The 21,251-nt window shown below is 42.1% G+C and overlaps 1 protein-coding gene across 1 annotated transcript in view; it reads right to left on the minus strand.

The window, feature by feature from the left end:
- Nucleotides 1-929: 929 nt before the first annotated feature.
- Nucleotides 930-21,251, minus strand: part of TARBP1 (tRNA guanosine 2 -O-methyltransferase TARBP1) — a gene marked incomplete at its 5' end in the record, with an annotated part of 59,548 nt that continues 39,226 nt past the window's right edge. The window contains 16 exons of the mRNA XM_082673843.1: nucleotides 930-1,308; nucleotides 1,646-1,782; nucleotides 2,200-2,324; nucleotides 2,509-2,700; nucleotides 5,685-5,856; nucleotides 7,795-7,876; nucleotides 9,464-9,660; nucleotides 11,687-11,773; nucleotides 13,217-13,366; nucleotides 14,234-14,344; nucleotides 15,205-15,325; nucleotides 16,937-17,008; nucleotides 17,185-17,366; nucleotides 18,740-18,928; nucleotides 19,033-19,294; nucleotides 19,724-19,911. Of these exons, the coding sequence (XP_082529969.1) occupies nucleotides 1,140-1,308; nucleotides 1,646-1,782; nucleotides 2,200-2,324; nucleotides 2,509-2,700; nucleotides 5,685-5,856; nucleotides 7,795-7,876; nucleotides 9,464-9,660; nucleotides 11,687-11,773; nucleotides 13,217-13,366; nucleotides 14,234-14,344; nucleotides 15,205-15,325; nucleotides 16,937-17,008; nucleotides 17,185-17,366; nucleotides 18,740-18,928; nucleotides 19,033-19,294; nucleotides 19,724-19,911 (2,436 nt within the window). The 3' untranslated portion in view covers nucleotides 930-1,139. The remainder of the gene's footprint in view (nucleotides 1,309-1,645; nucleotides 1,783-2,199; nucleotides 2,325-2,508; nucleotides 2,701-5,684; nucleotides 5,857-7,794; nucleotides 7,877-9,463; nucleotides 9,661-11,686; nucleotides 11,774-13,216; nucleotides 13,367-14,233; nucleotides 14,345-15,204; nucleotides 15,326-16,936; nucleotides 17,009-17,184; nucleotides 17,367-18,739; nucleotides 18,929-19,032; nucleotides 19,295-19,723; nucleotides 19,912-21,251) is intronic.

A 21,251-nucleotide genomic window follows, 5' to 3' on the forward strand; every position in this document is an offset into this window, starting at 1 on the left:
GACGCGCAGGCTCAGCAGCCATGGCCCACAGGTCCAGCCGCTCCGCGGCACGTGGGATCCCCCTAGACCGGGGCATGAACCCGCGTCCCCCGCACCGGCAGGCGGAGTCTCAACCACTGCGCCACCAGGGAAGCCCTCTGTATCTGTGAGTCTGTTTCGGTTTTGCATATAGATCCATTTGTATTATTTTTTAGATTCTACATATAAGTGATATTGTAGAGTAAAAATATAAATTAAAAAATAAAGCTACAGAAGAAAAAAGTACGTAACAGGTAACGAACTCTGAAACTTAATTATTATTAAAAAAGGACCCAGACATGATTGAAGTGCATTGCTGGATGGTGACAGTTACCATTAAATAATAAAGTAATCCTAATATCAAACAAAAAACCCTCAGAAGAAGAGAAACAGCACATCAACCCTCGTGGGTTCCATTCTCACTACTGGTAACGATGTGCAAGGGTGTCACCTCCTTTGGGTCCACGTTGACAACCGTCAGAAGGTAGACTATTTCTAATCAATCGCTATTTGAACCCTGAGCGAAGATGCATATGAAAATTTCCTAAAAACTTCATATGAACGATTATGGCCTAGTTTATGGCTTTAAAAATGTTACGAACTTCACAGGGAAGCTAGTTTGGCACCTTGCCAAGCATGTTTCCTCCCTGCGCAGAAGTAGCTACAAATCAGCAGAAAGAGGCTAATGGCTCCTCCTCATGCTGAAGCTTTGCTCCCCCCCCCCCCCCCCCCGCGCTCGCTCTTGACAGGGGTGTGGTATTCACAAATAATCAGAGCTGCCCTAATTCTGCCTTCCTCCTACCATGATCCACATTTCTGACAATGCTAGTTTCTAGGAAAGAAATGATCTTTTTAAAATACGTTTTATTTTCACAATTGCTTAAAATATTTTATTAAAGAAGCAATACAACTTATCTTTAAAAAAGGTTTATTAAAGGGGACAACATACAGCAATATAGTTAAGGCACATGACAAAGTTTTGGCATTAAACTGCAAATAAAGAAATGCAAATTATCCCAACAGATTTCAGAATCTATCTCATCAGTCCAAATAGTTCTAAAACAATGTTTCAACAGCACTGATAGATAACTTGATAACTCGTCTCAGACAAGGCACAAGCTTCAGGACCCGGGGTCCCCCTGCTTCATCAGCTGCTGCCTGGTGTATTCCCAGATGAGCAGCGCTCCACTCACGTGGACGTTGAGGGAGCGGATGATGCCCTGTTGAGGAATTTCCACACACACGTCCAGTTGCTGGATCAGATTTGCTGGAATTCCTTCCCGTTCATTTCTGATTCAGAAAAATGGGAGAAGAAGAAAGGTTAGTTTTCTTATAATAAACAATTTTTTTCTCAGATATCCTGGATGTTACTGGAAGAGACAGGTTAACACAATGACACAAGTCTATGGTACCAGGAAAATAAAGAAGAGTGTAACAAGAAGGTTTATGGGTCAATTCTGTGTTCACCTGACCATCCCAAACGGGTGAAATAAAACGAGAACTTAGGGGGGCTTTCCATAAACCTTGCAAGTCAAAAGCCAGATACAGATGTATGATCAAGAGTCCAGGTAAAACTGTAAACCTTCTGAAACGTTTTCTAGACAGACTCTCAAGACAGTGTTCTTACCCCAACAAGAGTAGAGACTTCTCAGGGAAGCAGTACTGGGTTAGGTCTAAACTTTTCACAGTCTGTTCCACACCCACGATGGTGTAACCTTCTGCTTTTTTCTGTTGCAGATAATCGATCAGCTGAGGTGGTTTTACCTTAATATTTGTTTACAAAGAGCAGAATATTAAATCATTCACTTACAGCCCTCCTGGGGGTAAAATCAGTTAAAGAAAAAAACACTTTCATGAAACTGAAATTTCTTAAAAGGAAAAGGACAGAATTATACACTATAAAAAAGAACGCTCCCAACATCTCATAAATTTATCAAACGAGAGTGACTTGTAACAGGACACATTTTACTGAAAAGAATTCTACATTATTGATTTCTAAAAATACAACAGTGTGAAAGATAATAAAAACAGGAGAACAGAGTGGGCTGTAGTTTACTTTTCAGTATTATTTTTAAGCTGTCAAAGGCTGGACTACTGCAAAAGGGCTGATAACGTGAAGACAGAGTACTACAAAAGAGTCTAGCAAATGAAAATTTTAATAATACATCGCTTTGCGCCCACCTCCACTAAAGGAAGCCACTGTTCCGCTGAAACGCTGAGGTGCTGAAACTGCTTGTCTCTGATGCACTGAAGGCTGCCAACCACGAGCGCCGAGGCCCCGAACACCTCACAGGTCCGGCACAGCCCTGCACAGGACAAGCCGGGGTTACTGCCGCCAGTCTAAGGCCAAGTTCACTAGGTCCCAGGCATTCCTCTGAAGCTCCCGGAGAGGGGGAAATGTGGAAGAGAGGCCACAAATGGCACTGGGTCAATTACAAATTTTCGGGATCAGAAGATGTTAAGCAAGCCCACTGGAAACTCTAACTTTACCTCCTAAATTGGTTGGTTTGTCAACGAGTGAGGCCACTACAATCAGTCTGCTGAGTGACTTCCCAAGTTTGGCCGCACGATCCTGAAATACCAGCTCCAGGTCTAAGTCGGGAACATTGTTTCTCCATGGGATAATCTTCTTCTGAACATCACTCCACTCTGACTCGTTATCTGCTTCGCCTGAGTTAGAACCTGGGAAAGAAAAAGAAAATATAAATCTCCCTCTCTATTGATTTACATGCATATATACTTTTTTAAGAGCTTAAAATGATAGTTTAGAATGAGATTCATTGACTAAAGAACTTTACTTGGATTCAGATACAACTGTCATTTTCGGTAACAGTTTAAAATGTTCAAATTCTACCCTGCTAACCAAAATACGACAATATTTCATGAAAATCAAAGCTGCACATCTCTTCCATTTTGGCATACCCCAAATTGGGAAGCATCTTAGAATCCATAAGGGTACCATGGGTTTGGCAGCATTTTTTCCTTAGAGTTACATAAAGTAATGGCGTATCTTACAAACAATGGTGTTATTAGATTGGAATTTTCTGTAGAAATATTGTATGCCGGAAAACAACAAACAGGCTTTATCTTAAATTATCTTCCCAGTACTTGGGGGACCTTTTCTAAAAACGAGGACTGTTCTTTGGAGCAGTTATCTCTTGGCTACCGCGATGAGTACACGGAGTACACGGATGTTACTGAGCTGTCTAATGTGCGTTGTGATCTCTAGTTCAGGACTGAGACTCTCCTTCCAGGCTCTCCTTCCCACTCCAGACCTGACTGAGCAAACGGGGGCACTTAGGTTACTGGGGAGGGAAGAGACACGCATGGAACCACGACCGACGCGGTACTATACTGAGGGTGTGCCCACACAGACAGGAGTTGCTAATGTCTGGGGGAGGGAGGGGCAAAAAAAGCAAGATGCAGGAGGGCTCAGGGAAGGGAGTGTAAAAGTCTGCAACGGAGAGCGCGTGGGAAGGGCGGGGCAGACTGTGGACACGTTGCGCACGAGCAGACGCGGAAGGACACGGACTCAGGCATCGCTCACAGCCTGCAGTGGAGGGAGGGACGTGACTCAGACCAGGCCGTTAGGGCTTTGTGTAGAAAATGATAAAGAATTTCTTCTACAGACAGGAGGCAGTACAGGGTTTTAAGAAAGGGGGTAACAGTACTGGTTTTGTGTTGCAGAAAAAACCCCTCTTAAAAACGAATGTGGAGGATAAGTGGGGAGGGAAAACCACCGAGAGGCTTTCACACTAGCCCAAAAAAGACAAAAACAGTCTCTGCAAGAGGGGCTGAAGAGGAAGGGCAGAATCGCCAAGATCTGATAACGGACGGATGTGGCTAGAGGGACCGCAGAAGAATGACTCCTGTGAGACCACTAACAGGAAGGGGATTAGAAGAGGCGCGCGTCTGGGCAGAAAGGTAACGTGGATTTGGATACTGAGTTTAAAGAGCTTATAGATGAGCTAGTGAAAGCGTCTAGAAGGCTCAGGAAGGAGGCTGGCCAGAGATAAGGATCTGAAAGTTGCAGTTACATAGGTGGTGGTTTCCAGTTGTGGAAATTAATAAAAACGTGCAGGGAGAGCAAACAGAATGAGAAGAAAACCAGGCCAATGAAAGCATTTAGCATTCACGTCTCAGCAGAGAAACCCTGTTGCAATATCCCCCTCTTTACCAAAAACAAACAAAACAAACAAAGACCTCTGTAGCCTTCTCCCCATCCAGTAACTCCCCACTTCTCTGCCCCACTCACGCCATGGCAGAAGTCAGACAAGATGTGCAGATGTGCGGCTCCCCTCTCCTCCCCTCCCGGTCAGGCGGGCCCCTCCGCCCTGAGAAGGCTCCCGTCACTGTCTTTTGCCCCCAAATCCACATTTGCTCTTCCCCAGGCTTTGCCTGACTTGCTGTCCTCTGCTCGATGTCAACTCCTTAAAAAGGTCTTTTTAATCCTCCCTCACACTCCTTACTCTGCTTTCTTTTCTCCATACCACCTGACATCTTATCTGTATGTTTAGCGTTGTCCCCCTGGAGGAATGTAAGCGCCCTGAGGGCAGGGCCTTTGTCTTTTGTTCGGCACAGAGGGGGCAATAAGTAAATCTTTGTTGACCGAGTAAATAAATTTAAGGTGATAAGTCTTAAAATGAACCACCTAGAGTATTTGATTTAAAAAATGCACTTTCCTAGAACTCTCCTCCAGGCAAAAATCTAAGGGTGGGACCCAAGAATCTGCACTTTCAACATGATGTCCAAGGGATTCCTGAAAACACTGAAATTTGAGAGAACTATAAATATAAGGGATGAGGGAGGGGAACTCAAAGGAGAGAGAGAAAAGTCAGACTGAGGAGAAAAATCAGGAGAGCAAGAAATGAGCAAATAAATGCTACATAGGGTCAGGTATGGTAAGAAAAGAGCATCTGTTTAGATTTTGTAAAGAAGTAGACAAAGACAATTTCTGCTTTTCTGAAAGAAGTTTCCATGATGCTTATGGGCTGGGGAAGCCAGAAGGACAAAATGTGAGTGACAGAAAAGCTGAGAATGCAGATCGCTACTACACAGCTCTTAAGGTTAGTTGTGATTTTAAAAATGGGCGGGAGACTTGGTCCCCGGTTTTTTGGGGCAGCTGGACTGTGAAGGGAAGGAGGAGGACGGGAAGTAACAGAGGGAAAAGGGGGGGTCCTTGAGAAAGCTGCAGGGAAGGATGGGGGCGGGGGCACGTGAAAGGAGGGCTGGAGCCATAGGGAAAAGAGGGGTAAGAGATGAGTGACGTTCGGCCAGACCGAGCAGGGAATGCAGAGCTCTGCTCCACTCCCAAATAGGACAAGAAAAGAGATTTCTTAATTTGGCCCTTTTTTATATCTATATTTTTTCAGAAATATATAGTAGAAGAGCAATGAATATTAATTATCAATACTTCAAAGAAGACAGAAGCCTTTAGCTTTATATAGTAAAGCAGATTAAGCTCTCTTTGGCTATTAAGAGCAAAGCCAACGTCAACTGAAAGTACTAGTCAGAGTGACACCACGCCTTCTGTCTTTTCTCTAAGTGGAGCAGAGTTCACCACATCAATGAAAAATGGTACTATCAAGCACCTATTCTAAGTAACGTGAATCAATGAGCCTGACCGAGGCAACAGGCAGAACAAGTAAAACAGAAGTTTTTCTTACCTATGTCCTGCTGGGACCAGTCACCTGGTTTTAGTTCACAAAGTTGAGCTGGAGAAAGGTACCACTGAAATCTTGCATCTAAAGGAATGTCAGTGAACCTGGTGAATTTACCAATGGCAATCCATTCGTCCTCAACAAGGCCAGAAAGGCGTGGAAGGATATAAAATATGGTCTGAAAGGAGAATTGTAAACATCTAAATTTTCTTCCCTTAAAAATAACAAAGAAATACATGATAACATGTTTAAAGTACAACTTAATTATTATTACTGATGTGTTCTCCCAAACTATCACATCTGATCAAATGACATACTTTCATTTATATCTTGTAGCAACTGTCTAGCTATACTTCTTATCTTCTCTAACAAATCAAGGGATTAATTTAGGAAATCCTTGAGAGCGGGCAGATCTTCCACTCCAGTATTTCTAACTGTATGTAACATAGTATACACCATGCTCTTAATACAAGCAAGAAGTGTTTTGGAATTAATCAGCATTAATGTTGGACAACATTTGGACAAATGCTATTTATTGACAACCAGACACCTCCATAAGCGATCAGATTCAAGCTCCTGTGATGCCCGATCTTCACTCTCGCTGCCAGTATACAAATTTAGAGTCTAGATTTTGCCTCGACTGTACCTTAGCTGTGTGACGTTGGACAAGCCATTAGCCTCTCTCAGCTTCAACTTCCTCACTGGTAAAATGAGGGTAAAATCAGGTAAAAAGAGCACATGAAAGTGATTTGTAAACTGCACAGGGTGACACCACTGTGAACAGCAGTTATTCAGTCACTACATGACAATCCTCCCCTTTTCTTACCTATGACAAGAAAACTGAGATCCAGATAACCCTCAAATGTGAAAAGGCACAGGAGTCAGAAGCACAGCAGGCAATTTAAAAATAAAGTAATAAACTTATAACAGTGTCCAAGTCTTCATAAAAGCTTTTAGAATGAATATGGTTTTCTCTTTATTAGCAATGTTTGTGCAAATGGAAACTGGCATGATGAATGCAACTGTTTATTAAGTACGTGCCAAGTATAGCTCCAAATGTACGGAGAAACAGAGTTCTTGTGTGCCATTACTTTGATATGTACAGTTATGGTTCGTATAATTAATAGAGAATAAAATATATAAAACATATGAGGGTGAGGCAGTCAAAGTCAGGATGAAGGAAAAGTGGAAGCAAGGGACTTACTCCTGCTGGAGAACTGAATAGAAAAGGCTGACTTAGCACTAGAGAGTTATTAAGAGTCCTTCAGAAAGATGTCAAACAAAGCATTCTGGGCGCTAAAGGACACAGAACAGAGCACGTTAAAATATTTGAAAAATCCTAAATAATTTTTGCAATGAAGCAACAAAGTACACAATAATGTTTTATGATGACTATCTCACAACATATAGATCTGTATTTTTTTTTAAAGGCCAGCTTATTAGTAATCCACACACACACACACACAACCCAACAACAACAAAAAACTGCTTATGCATGGTAGCTGAAGTTTCTGATACTTCCAGATTCCTAGATCACGTTTTAAATTCCAAGGCTGTAACTGTAGTCGAAAAAGGGAGAAAGTAATATATGTACCAATTTTAATAATCTGTATATTAATTCACATGCTAACTGTAATAAGTTTAAAGGAATTATATAAGCACATTCTGTTAGGATCACTGAGATGGTGGGTCATCTGCTATACAATTCCAGCCATCCAGAACCTAAAACAGGCACTTAACAAAAGAGTAGATCCTCTCGCTCTTTCATAACAGTGGGCTTCGTTCGTTACAACAGATCTCACCTGCACAAATGTTCTCACTCATTTCCTTTTAATGTCAGAACAGATTTCTGTTCAGAGTTAAATATTCCCCCTTCCAGTGTTTACAAGCCAGACACTGCCTGAGAAACAGAAAGTGAAAATGACTAGCCAGTTTTCACTGCTGAAGAGTGAAGTGCAAGCAGCCGTGACAAAATTACACGGAGCACTTTACGACCATGAAGGCGGTGCTGTAAGGACAGTTAACCTCAGTACACCTTCCACAACCGCGGCAGAAAGGAAGCACGGGGACTAAAGATACGGAAGAGAGTCGTTCGCAAATGAGACCCTCTGCTCACCTCCAGACAGTAGTCCTTAAGTGGGTGGAACGCTGCAAAAAAGAAATGCTCCTGGATCCGTTGCCAATTCTTCTTCGCGTTCCTAAGTGTTAAAGATACATGTGAGGTACAGACTAGTGAACCCACTCCGGTAAGGGGGCAAGCCAAGTAGCTCTCTTAAAGAGGCACTGCAGAATTTAGAATGCATGGAAAATCTTGTGAATTTTATCCCAAGATTAATAACCCCTATCTCCAAGATCAGCGTCCTTAAAAGCTGACCCTAAATCTGACGTTTTGAAGTGAAACTCAAAGACAGACAAAGAAATTAAATAACTCCCACAGTCCTGCGTCAAACAATGACTCAACAAGAATGAAACTCAGGTCTCCACTCCATCGAGGAGACAGTCGTCAGTCAACAGACCACTATGGGAAAATCTCACAGGAACAGCTGCCGCAGGTACAACTCCCTTGCTTGGGCAAAAAGAATTCTAAAAGGGAACCATGTAAGAAATCTAGGCTGGGATCCTTATGTCTCTCTCTGGCCATAAATGCTTTTTTTTTTTTTTTCAGGAGGGAAAATCGTTACATAAGTTCCTTTTTTGTTTCTGGCTGTGCCGCGCAGCATGTGGGATCTCAGTTCCCCGACCAGGGATTGCCCACTGCAGTGGAAGCGCGGAGTCTTAACCTCGGGGCTGCCAGGGAAGTCCACGTGAGTCACGTTTTCTACCCTGAAGATCCACGACACGCAGCCAAACTGTACCAACTTTGTTAAGCCAGGTGAAAGTAAGAGGTTTTAAATACTTAGGTACATGCTCACAACAACAAAACCCAAAAATGTGTCAAGTTTTAGAAGGCAAAAGAGGGAGGAATAAAAGTGACAAAACATGGCCACCGGCAGGTTTCAGTTTAAATTCATGACCGACAACCCAAAAGCTGAGCAGCAATTTCAAGATGCCCTCCCGGTGAGATCATTCTCCTGCTCTGGCCAACGTACCTCCGTCACCCCTGAGTTCCCAGCCCCTCCTGTCACTGCCGGCTGGGCCTCAACATCAGCGGGGTGAGGAGAGGAGACCTGAGATGAGAGACTGGCCCCTCCTTATGCACCTGTCTTCTCTGCCCCTTGGCTTTCCAGGGTCTCTTCAAAGGACAGCACCCCAGTGTGTGTCCGAGCTCCCATCCCCCTGGGTTTTGCTATTGAGTCGTGCACCCCGACCTACTCCATCACAGCAGCAGTGCTGTATCTGTTTGATACTGAGCATCTGACTAGGATTTTGTTTGGGGGATAGAGAAATTCTCTTAGAAAAGAAAAAGGCAAGAGCTTCCAGCTTTAACCCGGACATCTGAGGGGTTATGAGCATGGCTTTAGAGTCCGGTCATGCTACTTCTCAGCAGTTCTTTGACAACAGAGGATGAAAACATTTGGCTACGCTGAAGAGAAACGTCTAGAGGTCCCTAAATTAAAGATCAAGGATTAAAGAGCAAAAAAGAGAAAAAGAAAAGAGGTCAATGGACAGCACTTAGAACTGTAATTAAACTGCACATCAAATAGTGAGCTGCTTAAATGCTGCCTAATCCGAGCTCTGTGCACTGCAGCGTGATGGGTAAACAGGAGCTGCTGAAAGCTGGGCACCCTCTCTGCCCTCTCTGCACACAGTGCTGGACCGAGGGGAAGGGGACAAGGCCTGCTTACCCTGCTCCATGCATGTTTTCCACTTGATTCAGACTGGATTCAATAACGGAAGTCAAAGCATCAAGTTCTTCAACGTGCAACGTCTTACACATGCTCCAGATTTTCTTAAGAGCAACTAAGGCATACAGTCGAATGCTAAAATTGTGATTAAAACACCAGTGCAGTACGACAATAAGGGCTTGCTTCAGAATGAGTTTCTGAAAAGGAGAAACATTCTTCAGATGTAAACATGGACCATTTTACCCTTGACTGTATGACCAAGAACAAGGAGTACAGGTGACAAAAATGCTACAAAGTAAAATCTTATTTCGCTGTTTTTGCATCGTCATTCTCAGACAGATACACTGGCAGGAGCGATTTCCTCAAGAAGGAGAAGTATCTTCCCAGCTCTTTAGTTTTTATTTACCATGCTGCCACACATGTTCTCCCCCATACTCCAGTACCTAGGTTAATCTGAATGATGTACTTTCATGCTAACCACTGTATGACCAGTGTTTTAAAGAAGTCTCCATCACTTATTACCTTACCATGGGCTGAAAAAGTTAGAAATATTAAGTGAACTTGAGCAAGGTACCTCATAAAATGCTGTTTTCCCCTGGTCTGAACTACTCTGTTTTCCCTAATAGTGACCTTGGACCCACACAGCACTGAGTGGCGGCAGGAAAATTAAGAAGTGGGGAGAAAAATAATAAGAGTTTAAACTTCCCTGTAGTCTTTTCCTGGGAATTCACAGTTTTTCACCTTCACGGCCAGGAGATTTTATGCAATGATAATCCTTGATTTCTAAAACCACACAGTTCAACAGATATTGAAAGGCAAAGGAAGTGACATGTATTAATGTGGAAACCAGATGGACTCAAACTTTTAATACAGTTATCAGGAGCTACCTTAATGCTCCTACAAACGGCTCATCTGTAAATGTTACTGGGCTGCACCAAGCTAAGAGCCCTGCAATAGTACAGTTTCCTGTCTATCTTACTTCTCTCAACAGATTGTAAGCAAATCTCTTCCCTGCACATATTTAAAACAGAAAGATAACAACTGCTATTACCTGATGCTAGAGCTTTCGTAACTCTTACCAGAAGGTGTTAACACAAGTTTTCACATAACTATAACTAACACACTGCCATCTGGCTGACAGACACTGTAACACACCATCAATTTTAAGATATTATCATGGTTTTTGAGGTTAAAATGTGGTGGGAAGAAAGACCTGTTCTTAGGATTGATGAAATAGGTTAACAACGAAATCTGATTGTTACTGTGCTTAAAGACAACACTTTGAAAAGTTCTAGGAAACCTATCCCCCCAATATTTTTACCTCACTTTCAACACTAAACAACATTTCTTTCAGACAGCTGACCATTGAACAACAGGGGTTTGAACTGTGCAGGTCCACTTATACGTGGATTTTTTTTCACTAAAGACGTACTACAGTGCTACATGATCCTCGGGTGGTTGAATCCACAGATACAGATGAGGAACCTTGAATTACGGTGACTGTAAAGTTACATGTGGATTTCCCACTGCGCAGAGGGTCGGTACTCCCAACTCCTGTGTTGACCGAGGGTCGACTGTGTTAAGTTTCTCCCAGAATTTACAACATATAAGTACACTCTATATAGATTCAATAATATAGAATCTTGCTCTAAATCTTTACTGGCAGGTTTTCCTGAATTCTCCACAGTTGCCATAGTGATTAACCAGAATTAGCTAAGATCTCTACTTATCTAGGGAAGATGCTTTAAACCTGAGAAAGATGAAGAACTGCCTTTCACACTCTGAATAATGACAGTCATTTTATACAAACCTTCAATAACACAATGGCTTTTAATACTCTGACCATGAGTTTCTTTGTACAAGCATTTGTTAAATAACTCTGCCAGCCAAGGAACAGTTAAATGCAATAAGGGAAGTCTTATTTAAATAATCTTACGTAAATACTTGCATAAAGTTAAGCATCCTATCATTAAAAGTTGCCCATTAATTTGTCTAGAGATTTAACATGGGCTCAGGCATTACCTCAGTGTGTGTGTGCCCGTGGGTAATATCTTATTGTGCATTTGTGTCTAAGTGCGTATGCTATTAGGAGGGGAGTGGAAGGGAAGGGGAGAAACTGCAAAACACACAAGGACTACTCTAAATGAGAACAGTTAGCACAAATGTATAAGTTCTATTTTGATAGTCAAGTCTGAACTCTTCTCATAAACAATATAAACCTACCTTCTCTGGAATATTTTCAGTAATGATGTCCAAATGCGACAAAACTGATAAAAACGTACAAATGCTTGTTTTGAGGTTTTCTTCGGCCTGAAAATAAATCAGATACACGAAACAGTCACTCAAGGCTGCCGCGAGCCCGTGCACATCAAGGCGCCGGGCTGCATGCTTGGGGCCCGGGCCATGAGGCCGGCTCTTCCCCGACGCAACCACGGCCTGGGTGGGAGGAGAGGAGGAAAAAGCGAGAAAGCACAGGAACGTCCCAGAGTCAAATGCCCGCACGCACAACACTCATCCGACACACGGCCGCTAACCACTCAGGCGAGGAGTACCTGGGGGAGACCAGGGTGAGCTCACTGCAGGGAGAGAAGGGCTGGCTGGAGAAAGCGGGGGTGGGCGGGGGAACAGCTGAAGATGACCAAGACAGGCAAGCGGGAGGCAAAGGCCCCCGTGCGGAGGGGGGGAGAAGCAGAGGTTAAATGGGGCCCTGCAGCTGCTTAAAAAGAGCCTCAAGAGGGCTGCCCTGGTGGCGCAGTGGTTGAGAGTCCGCCTGCCGATGCGGGGGACACCGGTTCGTGCCCCGGTCCGGGAAGATCCCACATGCCGCGGAGCGGCTGGGCCCGTGAGCCATGGCCGCTGAGCCTGCGCTCCGCAATGGGAGAGGCCACAACAGTGAGAGGCCCGCGTACCGCAAAAAAAAAAAAAAAAAAAATGACACAAACGACACATGAACTGCGATCTGAAGGAAGAGCAGCAGTTATGCAGGCAGAAAGGAAAAAGAACAGAAAAGGTCAGGGCTGTACTCGGCCACATGGGGGCCCCGATGAAGCAAGCTGTCCAGTAATCAGGCCCTAAGGCGGGCCCCGCCCCCTGGGGGGCTTGGTCACACCATCTGCCCTGGCCAATAAGCAGCACGCGATCAGAGGCTGGGAACGTGCGGGTTCACCAGGGCGCGTCCTCCTGGAACGCTCGTCCTCGGCACCCTGAGCGACCACACACACAGCTGCAGAACCAGTGGTGCTCCGCACCACGGCTGTCCCCACTACTGCAGCCAAGGTGATAAGCACGTGGCCGAAGAAGTCGTTTGCAGGTCCCAGCCCAGTGGACACCACATGCACAACAGCCCAGCCTGGTCCTGTCAATCCAGAAGCAGGAAAAATAGCAGAGTGTTGTTCACACCCCTGGCCTTTGGAATGTTCCAGCAACAGAAAACTGAGCCCATGCATGCATCCATGACTCGACTGCAGAGGTGGGAACGTGGGGCCTTACTCCTTAACAACAGAAACCTTTTCCATCTTTGTTTTGTTGGAACAGAAGAACTCTCAAATAAAAATTATGCTATACTCAAGATAAACGCCAGGGCTTTCTGTCTCTGTCTAAATTAATTCAAATCCTGCAAAACACAATTTAGGGTGTCGGTACATCAGGGGCAGGGCAACTGACAGCCAGAAAACTATTAAAGTGAAACAATCTCCAGCATAGCTAAGATCTTTTCTTCATTAAAAAAAATTATGAAAAATCTCCTTTACTTACGTAAGAAAAACAGTCCCAGAACTTTGGAAGAAATTGAGGGAATTTATGAAGAATCAGTATAATAATCCATTCTATAAAATATTTTATGGATGCTTGATTATTGATGAAACCAGCCTGGAAAATCTTGTCAGTAATTCTATTCAAGAAATTCTGAGAAAAATAAAGCACACAAATTAAACTGTTATGGTTATTAATTTTAAAAAATGTATTTTTATTGAGATAGCACTGACATATAATGTGTAAGTTTAGGTGTACAACATGATGTGATGATAATTTATTTATTTTTTAAACATCTTTATTGGAGTATAATTGCTTTACATTGGTGTGTTAGTTTCTGCTTTATAACAAAGTGAATCAGCTATACATATACCTATGTCCCCATATCTCTTCCCTCTTGCCTCTCCCTCCCTCCCACCCTCCCTATCCTACCCCTCTAGGTGGTCACAAAGCACCGAGCTGATCTCCCTGTGCTATGCAGCTGCTTCCCACCAGCTATCTATTTTACGTTTGATAGTGTATATATGTCAGTGCCACTCTCTCACTTTGTGATGATACATTTATATGTCGCATTATGACTACCACCTTAGCAGCACTAGTCTCTATCATGTCCCATAGTGATTTCTCTTCTGTGGTGGGAAAAATTAAAATCTACTCCTTATCAACTTTGAAAATGGTTACTAATTTTAATTAAGAAATAGTCACTATTAAAAAAACAGCTTAAAGTTTTATCGTGGCATATGAGTCTTTAAACAGTTAAAATATTACAAAAAAATACTGAGGGGAAAAATATATTAAATGGGGCCATGTAAATCAGTTTCCAATTTATTTCTACAACACCTAATTGCCTTAGTATTCTATTAAAAGAACTTCTGAATAAACTTCAATTTTAAGAACTAAAGTATAAATTTTAAGCAGACGACCTTCTCAATTTTAAAGTAGCACATGACAGTTTCTACTACATAGTTTATTCATATGAAAACATTATGCTTAAAGGTACGAATGGAATAAATGTCATACCTGATCGAATCTGGGGAAAAGTACAAGCAGAGTCTGCCATATTCGGTTTTTCACTCTATGTTGTTGAGAATTCACATAGTATCGAGTTCTTGACTTGGACACCAATTCATCCTTGGGGGGGAGAGGGTGGGACCAATATTAAATTACCTACTGAATTCATGATTAATGAAAATAAAATCAGTGACAACTTCAAGTTTAAAAAGTATAAACTGGGCATAGGAGCCTGTTATACTCCGAAAGGCAGAAGGATAAGAAAGACACTTTCTTATGATACTTTTCCCAAGTTTCCTTTCAAAACACGAATTTCGTTCTTTTGTTTAACTTATCTTTTTTTTTAAAAAAAAGTTTTATTATTCTTACTTAATTAATTTATTTTTATTTCTGGGCCACGCCGTGTAGCATGTGGGATCTTAGTTCCCTGACCAGGGATCGAACCCATGCCCCCTGCATTGGAAGCGTGGAGTCTTAACCACTGGACCACCAGGAAGTCTAAACTTATCTGCTTTTAAAATTAGAAAAGGAACCATACAAATTTACGTAGTAAAAAAAGTACCTGAAAATATACTTCTCCTTCCTTGTGCCCAGTTAAGGGGGAGACATGGGGTCACAGGGGTGGACTTTGCACTAAAAATGTTTTTAAGTTTATCGTATTTTAGTAAATAGTGACAGATCTGAAGAATACATATTAGCAAAGGAATACAATGCCCCTTGATGGCGTAAGTTTGGAATAATGGAATCTGCTATTTGATATAAACACCACTAAGACAGGGGCACCTCAGTGAACGGACACCTGCCATCACCAGACACAAGGCAACGGCAGCAGAGTCCTCCTACGTTAGCAGCGCTCTCCCCGGCTTTCACGGCCTGTGCTGTCTAAGTTCAGCCAACTGGCGGGTTTACTTCTGGTACGTCACTGCGAGTGCTGGAACTGCTAAGTTAAGATACTTTAAGGTAAAATAAAGCATATTTACTTTTTCTAATAGCTTGATTGCAAGATCTTCCATAAACAACTTATGAGACATATTTGAGTCATCTAATAAACACAGGAATTTGACAGCACAAATTCTCACGTAATGGTCCTCTCTTTTAGTACTAAAAAATATAAAATGATAGGTTATGTTAATACATTTCCAAAATTAAAAAATACATTAGATATTAATTTCAAAATATCAAAACCTTCCAAAGTTTTCTAAAATTAAGTAGCTTCATATTTAATGACAATGCATTTTATTATTATTTTTTACATCTTTATTGGAGTATAATTGCTTTACAATGGTGTGTTAGTTTCTGCTTTATAACAAAGTGAATCAGTTATACATATACATATGTTCCCATATCTCTTCCCTCTTGCGTCTCCCTCCCTATCCCACCCCTCTAGGTGGTCACAACGCACCGAGCTGATCTCCCTGTGCTATGCGGCTGCTTCCCACTAGCTAGCTATTTTACGTTTGGTAGTGTATATGTGTCTATGCCACTCTCTCGCTTTGTCACAGCTCATCCTTCCCCCTCCCCTGACAATGCATTTTAAATCAGGATAGACAGTGGACGGTAATGAATACATCAACAGGAGATCCTGTACACAAAGTCTGAATGAGCACAAATTCACCCAGACTTCTGGAAAAACAAGGCACACGCTACTGATACTGGGTCAATAATACCTTATCTGTGGACAAAACAGATCACAGCTCATGACACTGTTCCTGGAAGAGGACCACAGACACCTCCTGCTCAGGGGCAAGAACACACACCAACACCTCGATGCTGTCGTCACCGTGCACTCTAAGTGCCCGTCTCTAAGTGAAGGGCAAACTCAGAGAGCACTCACCATGTGTGCTGAGCGTCCCGGCATTTTCAGTATCCAAATGGGGAAAAATAAATTCACTGAAATTGTTAATTATTTCCAGGTTCATTAAAATGACTATAATGTGAATGAATGTCATTTTAATCTAACAATATCTGTCTAGTAGAAATCAAAATATTCTGGAAACGTCAACTAAATAAATGTCACTTATTGTTATACTATAACCAGCCAAGAAAACAAAAAATTAATTAAAATAATTAACAAGGAAAAATGTATATATTTAATGACGAGTGGCAGATTTAAAACATAGCTATGACTCTTCGAATAATAAACTTTGTGGTAACTGTACACAACTGTCATTTGTTGTCCTAAACTCTAAAATCAAAATCAAACTATGTGCACTGATGATCACCCCTCCACCCAAATAAAGAAGAGGGATAGGGATAGGGATTGCATATTCCCCACAGTTATTTCCTTATTTATGCTGGACTTGGCACTAAATTTTTTTTTTTTTTGTGGTACGCGGGCCTCTCACTGCTGTGGCCTCTCCCGTTGCGGAGCACAGGCTCCGGACGCGCAGGCTCAGTGGCCATGGCTCACGGGCCCAGCCGCTCCGCGGCATGTGGGATCCTCCCGGACCGGGGCACGAACCCGTGTGCCCTGCATCGGCAGGCGGACTCTCAACCACTGCGCCACCAGGGAAGCCCCACACTAAATTTTTTTAAAGTTTATCATATTTCAGTAAATAGTGACAGATCTGAAGAAAATATATTAGCAAGGCAATATAATTTCTAACACAATTTGGAAGGCTCATGCAATATCTTATACAGAATGTTTCTCATATGATGTTATGTTTTGAATGCCGCATTTATATCAAGATATGGAGGACCCACCATACTTACTTTTCAATAACTGTGTTCGCTGCACACTCATGCCCAAGATTTTCTATGAAGGTCTGTACATCCTGAATAAGTCTTTCCATAAAACACATGTGACAAAGAACAACAAGTTTTAGAAGAAAAAAATTAAAGTCCCAAATTAAAAATTAATCAATATTCTTCTAACTGAAAGCCTTAAAATAAAGACACAATTCTACCCAGACAGACACTTCATATAAGTTACGTGAGGCTGAAATAATGGCATCTTTTACCTTTGATCACGCCGAAACACCGTTCCAAATATACACGCCTCAAGGACAAGTTCGCTGTAATTTTTAGCAGTAGATAAAGACACATTTGAAGCAGAAACGATCCAAGATTTGCAGCAATAACTTATCAATATATTGAAGACTCCAGTTTTTATAGCAGACATTTCAATTATCCTGTACATAATCTGGAATGAAATACAATAGTTACTTTATCCTTTGACCAATTAAGTTTTTTCAAAAAAGAGAAAAAAAAATTCATGTTGCTAAAAACTGTTACTTGAATGCCTGCAAATGACAGTTTCAACATAACCATAAATAGAGTCTAAAAAATTAAAAACTCTTCCCTGTTTGCACGATGCAAACCAATCACAGAATGCTAAGTTTTCATTTCTTAATACTAAAAATAAATAAAATTTTACTGATACTGATATTCACCCAGAACTATCCCAGAGGAACAACTGCCCACAGTTATAGGGAATGAAAGGGAGAAAAAACGCCTCACCCTTGACATTTTCAGTTTTCTTTGCACTTGCCAGGGGCCTCCCTTTCCTCAAAACAAAAGAGGCCCCCCTCTCTAAGTGTGTACCGTGGGTCAGGAAAGGATGCAGAGACAGCAGGGTAATAAATGGATGTATTTTCCGTCTTTTCCTTTGGATAAGGAGCGTATGTGACTCTGAGGCATGATGTAATTCCATCACCTTATGTTCCCCACTACGTATCCGTGACTGTAAACACAAATGCCTCCAGAAACCAGAAAGACCTTTGGAGAGGTTATATCCAGAGAAATATTTCCTTGAACAAGAAAAGCAACCGCACAGATGCACTGACAAATGGCACGTGACGTTTGCCCTCAGGGTCCAGGAGAAATCAAGCCACGGTCTGGAGTGGAGCAACAGAAAGGGTGTGCCCCACCTGGATGGGCCAGGGACCAGTGACCGCCGGGACACTGCTGTCACGCAGGAATGACCAGCGTTACCAGATCACACAATTTTCCAAGAGAAGAGGAAATACAGATTTTCATGCAAAGTTCCCAATCCTTAAAAGCTGGCAACTAATTCAAAGGATTTTAATTTGATTATATGAACCAAATATGTTTGTAAGGCAGCTGTGGTTCATGGGCTACCGCTGTGCACCTGCTTCTTTACATCTAGCAGATTTTGTTCTTACTCATGACACTGAAGAAGGTTCAAAATATTGACTGACTGAATAAATAAATAACAACAAATCTCATATGTAATTACAAATATAACTCTCTTCTTCTTCATGTGCTACAGGTCACACAAATTAAAATGAAAACAAAAAGTTCCCTCTTTTTTCTAAAATCATCAGATTCACAGACATAAAGTAGAACGGTGCTTGCCAGGGGCTGGAAGGCGGGGTGGGGGAAGGGGAGATGCTTAATGGGGGCAGAGCTTCAGTTCCACGAGATGAAAAAGTTCTGGGGGTCTTTCACGATTATGTAAATATAGTTAACACTACTGAACAGTACACTTAAAAATGGTTAAGATGCCACATCTTATGTTTGATGTTTTTTAATCCCAATTTTAAAAAAAGTTACCTCTTTGATTTTGAAATAGGCCTGGCCCTTGATTTTTGCAGCAATGGTAAGAACTTTGGGATCAAAAACAAACTGAACAAAAGCTTTTAAGTTAGACCAGAATATCAGCTGAGTGTTGCTTAAAGAAGCTATGATTTTCCAAGCCATGTCAAAAGACACTATGCAGAGAGATTCAGAGGAGGTCAGAAGCTGGTAGGGAAAAAAAAAAAAAGAAATACATAATTATCACAATTTCAGAAACTGATGGTCTGTTCTTATGGTTATTCTTTAATTCCGGTCTCACTGTATCTTACCTTGGGAACCAAAATTTTCATGCAGTGGAACACAGGTAAAACTTGATCAGAAGGAAGAATTGTGAGGGCTTCTAGTGCCGACTGCAAAGTCCTCATTGGCATTTGAACAGCAGGTAGAATGGGTTCCAGAATTTCGTCCTCTGAGGCTGGTATAAGGGTGTGATATTTTTTCAACAAGAAAGAGAGGCAGACCCACTGATCGTGAATATATTGTGCAACTATCTTCCCCCATCCTTGGGAAGATGACGACTCTTCAAAAAACCTGAGACAAAAAATAAAGTCACTACCCCATCCTTCTTGGAGTCTGTCTCAATTTCTTTTGCGTGTGGTAGTACACTACCCTTACAAGGGGAGAAATTAAACAGTCATTATTAACTATCCTGTCTACCAATAAACGAGGAAACAACACAGACCTCAATTTCCTAACTACATTGAAAGTAGGTACTTGCACTCACTTTAAATGATTCACTGAAAACTAAATGCAGAAAAGTTAATGGGTTTCCAGTAACAGGGATGAATAATTTGATGATATGTTATCCTGAATGAAGCCTCATCTCGAAGCTTCCATGACCCTCTACGTAAGGTTGAGCAGTCACTAATTATCTCAATGACTCAAACAAAAATGGATTTTTAAACACGAGCAAAAAAGATGCCTTTCACGTATATGCTTCTCTCCAAGGGGTGAACACACCTGCTGTCCTCCTCTGCGTGGGGCTTCTGCAGCGTCTGATTGAGCTGGAGAGAGGAGAGGAACCTTTCCGTGGCTCCCGCATCCCGAGAGTCCAGCTGTAGCTCTGGCTTCTGGTCAATGGCCTCACACACCATGGCCAAGGCAGCCATACTAACGACTCTCTGAATCTGTCTACCCAGTGTCGGTTCCTGGGGAGCAAATGGGACAACCTTTTATTGAACGTAAGCAAATCCTAACCAGTAAGGACCTGAGCTCCCAGTCTATGGGAATCTCACGCCCTCCTTCCCCTCTTTGTGCCTGCTACTGAGTATCAGAGGAAATAAAAGGAAATCCAATGCACGTCACTCCTTACCATTTCTGTACAGACTGGTGGCAAACAAAGTGGCAATAAAAATTCGGCAATTCAGACTACGAGACAACTTGGATACAAAGTTCCTATGGGTGAGTCTTATTTCAACTGTTTGGCTAAAGTAGACTTAAAAAAAAAAAAAAGACTCCTGGCATATATAGAAACACCTCCTTCAGTCGGCTGCACGCTGCTTCTGGTGACACAGCACAGCAGTTAAGGGCTGGACTCGAACCACATGGCCTGGGTCTGGACCCTGGCTCTGCACTTACCACCAGCTGACTGTGGACACACTACACCTTGGTTTACTTGTCTGTAAGATGGGGACAGTAACAGAATCTACTTCACAGGATTATTGTGAAGATTAAATAAATCGGTTATTTCACGTAAAGCACTTGGAACTCTACAGGGAGCAGCAGAAAGGAGGAAACCAAGACAGCCTGGCTTTGTTCTTACAGAGAGAAAGTCAATAATCTCAACCAAGGAGCCAGGGGTGCAGGTAAGAACCTAGATAGGGAAAATACTTCCCTGAGAGACCAAAGCAGTTCTCCCAAATACCGCCCACCAGTAACATCTCTCCAGAAAGGAACCTTCTACGACTGCTTTCATGCCTTCCCTCACCACCACCACAGAAAATCAAGTATCCCTACAGATGAATTTTACTTAGCAACACTGCCAATACGGGAGATAAAATTCAGGGCTACGTTTGAGCCAACACGCTCCCTATTAACCTTAAAGGAATTCAGTGAATTAGTAAAGAGAGTAAGCCAGTCTTTAAAAATCACTGTGGTATGGTTCACAATTCTGGTCTACATTCAAAACTCACCATGTCTTTCTGTAACGCTAATACGCTAATATGCAGTAGACAGGATGCTGAAATATTCATCAGTTCTCCTTATAATTTTCTTTTAATACGGTTCTCGAAAACTACTTTAAAAATCAGATTATTAAAGCAATCAAGTAGCTATTTTAATTAGCAGCCCAGACTAGACTAGGATTCAGCTCAAATTTTTAAAACCCTTACCGTGTGTGTTAAGGGAAAACAGCGAACATTTACTGAGGACTCTCTGTGTGCCAGCTGCTGTTCTAAAGGTTCACCATGCATGAGCTTGCTTTAATTCTCACATCAACCTTATAACCCTTATTTCGCAGGTGCAGTAAATGAAGCACAGAGAGGTTAAG

The sequence above is a fragment of the Grampus griseus genome (assembly GCF_964374135.1).
Source record: "Grampus griseus genome assembly, chromosome: 16".
NCBI classification, from domain to species: Eukaryota; Metazoa; Chordata; class Mammalia; order Artiodactyla; family Delphinidae; genus Grampus; species Grampus griseus.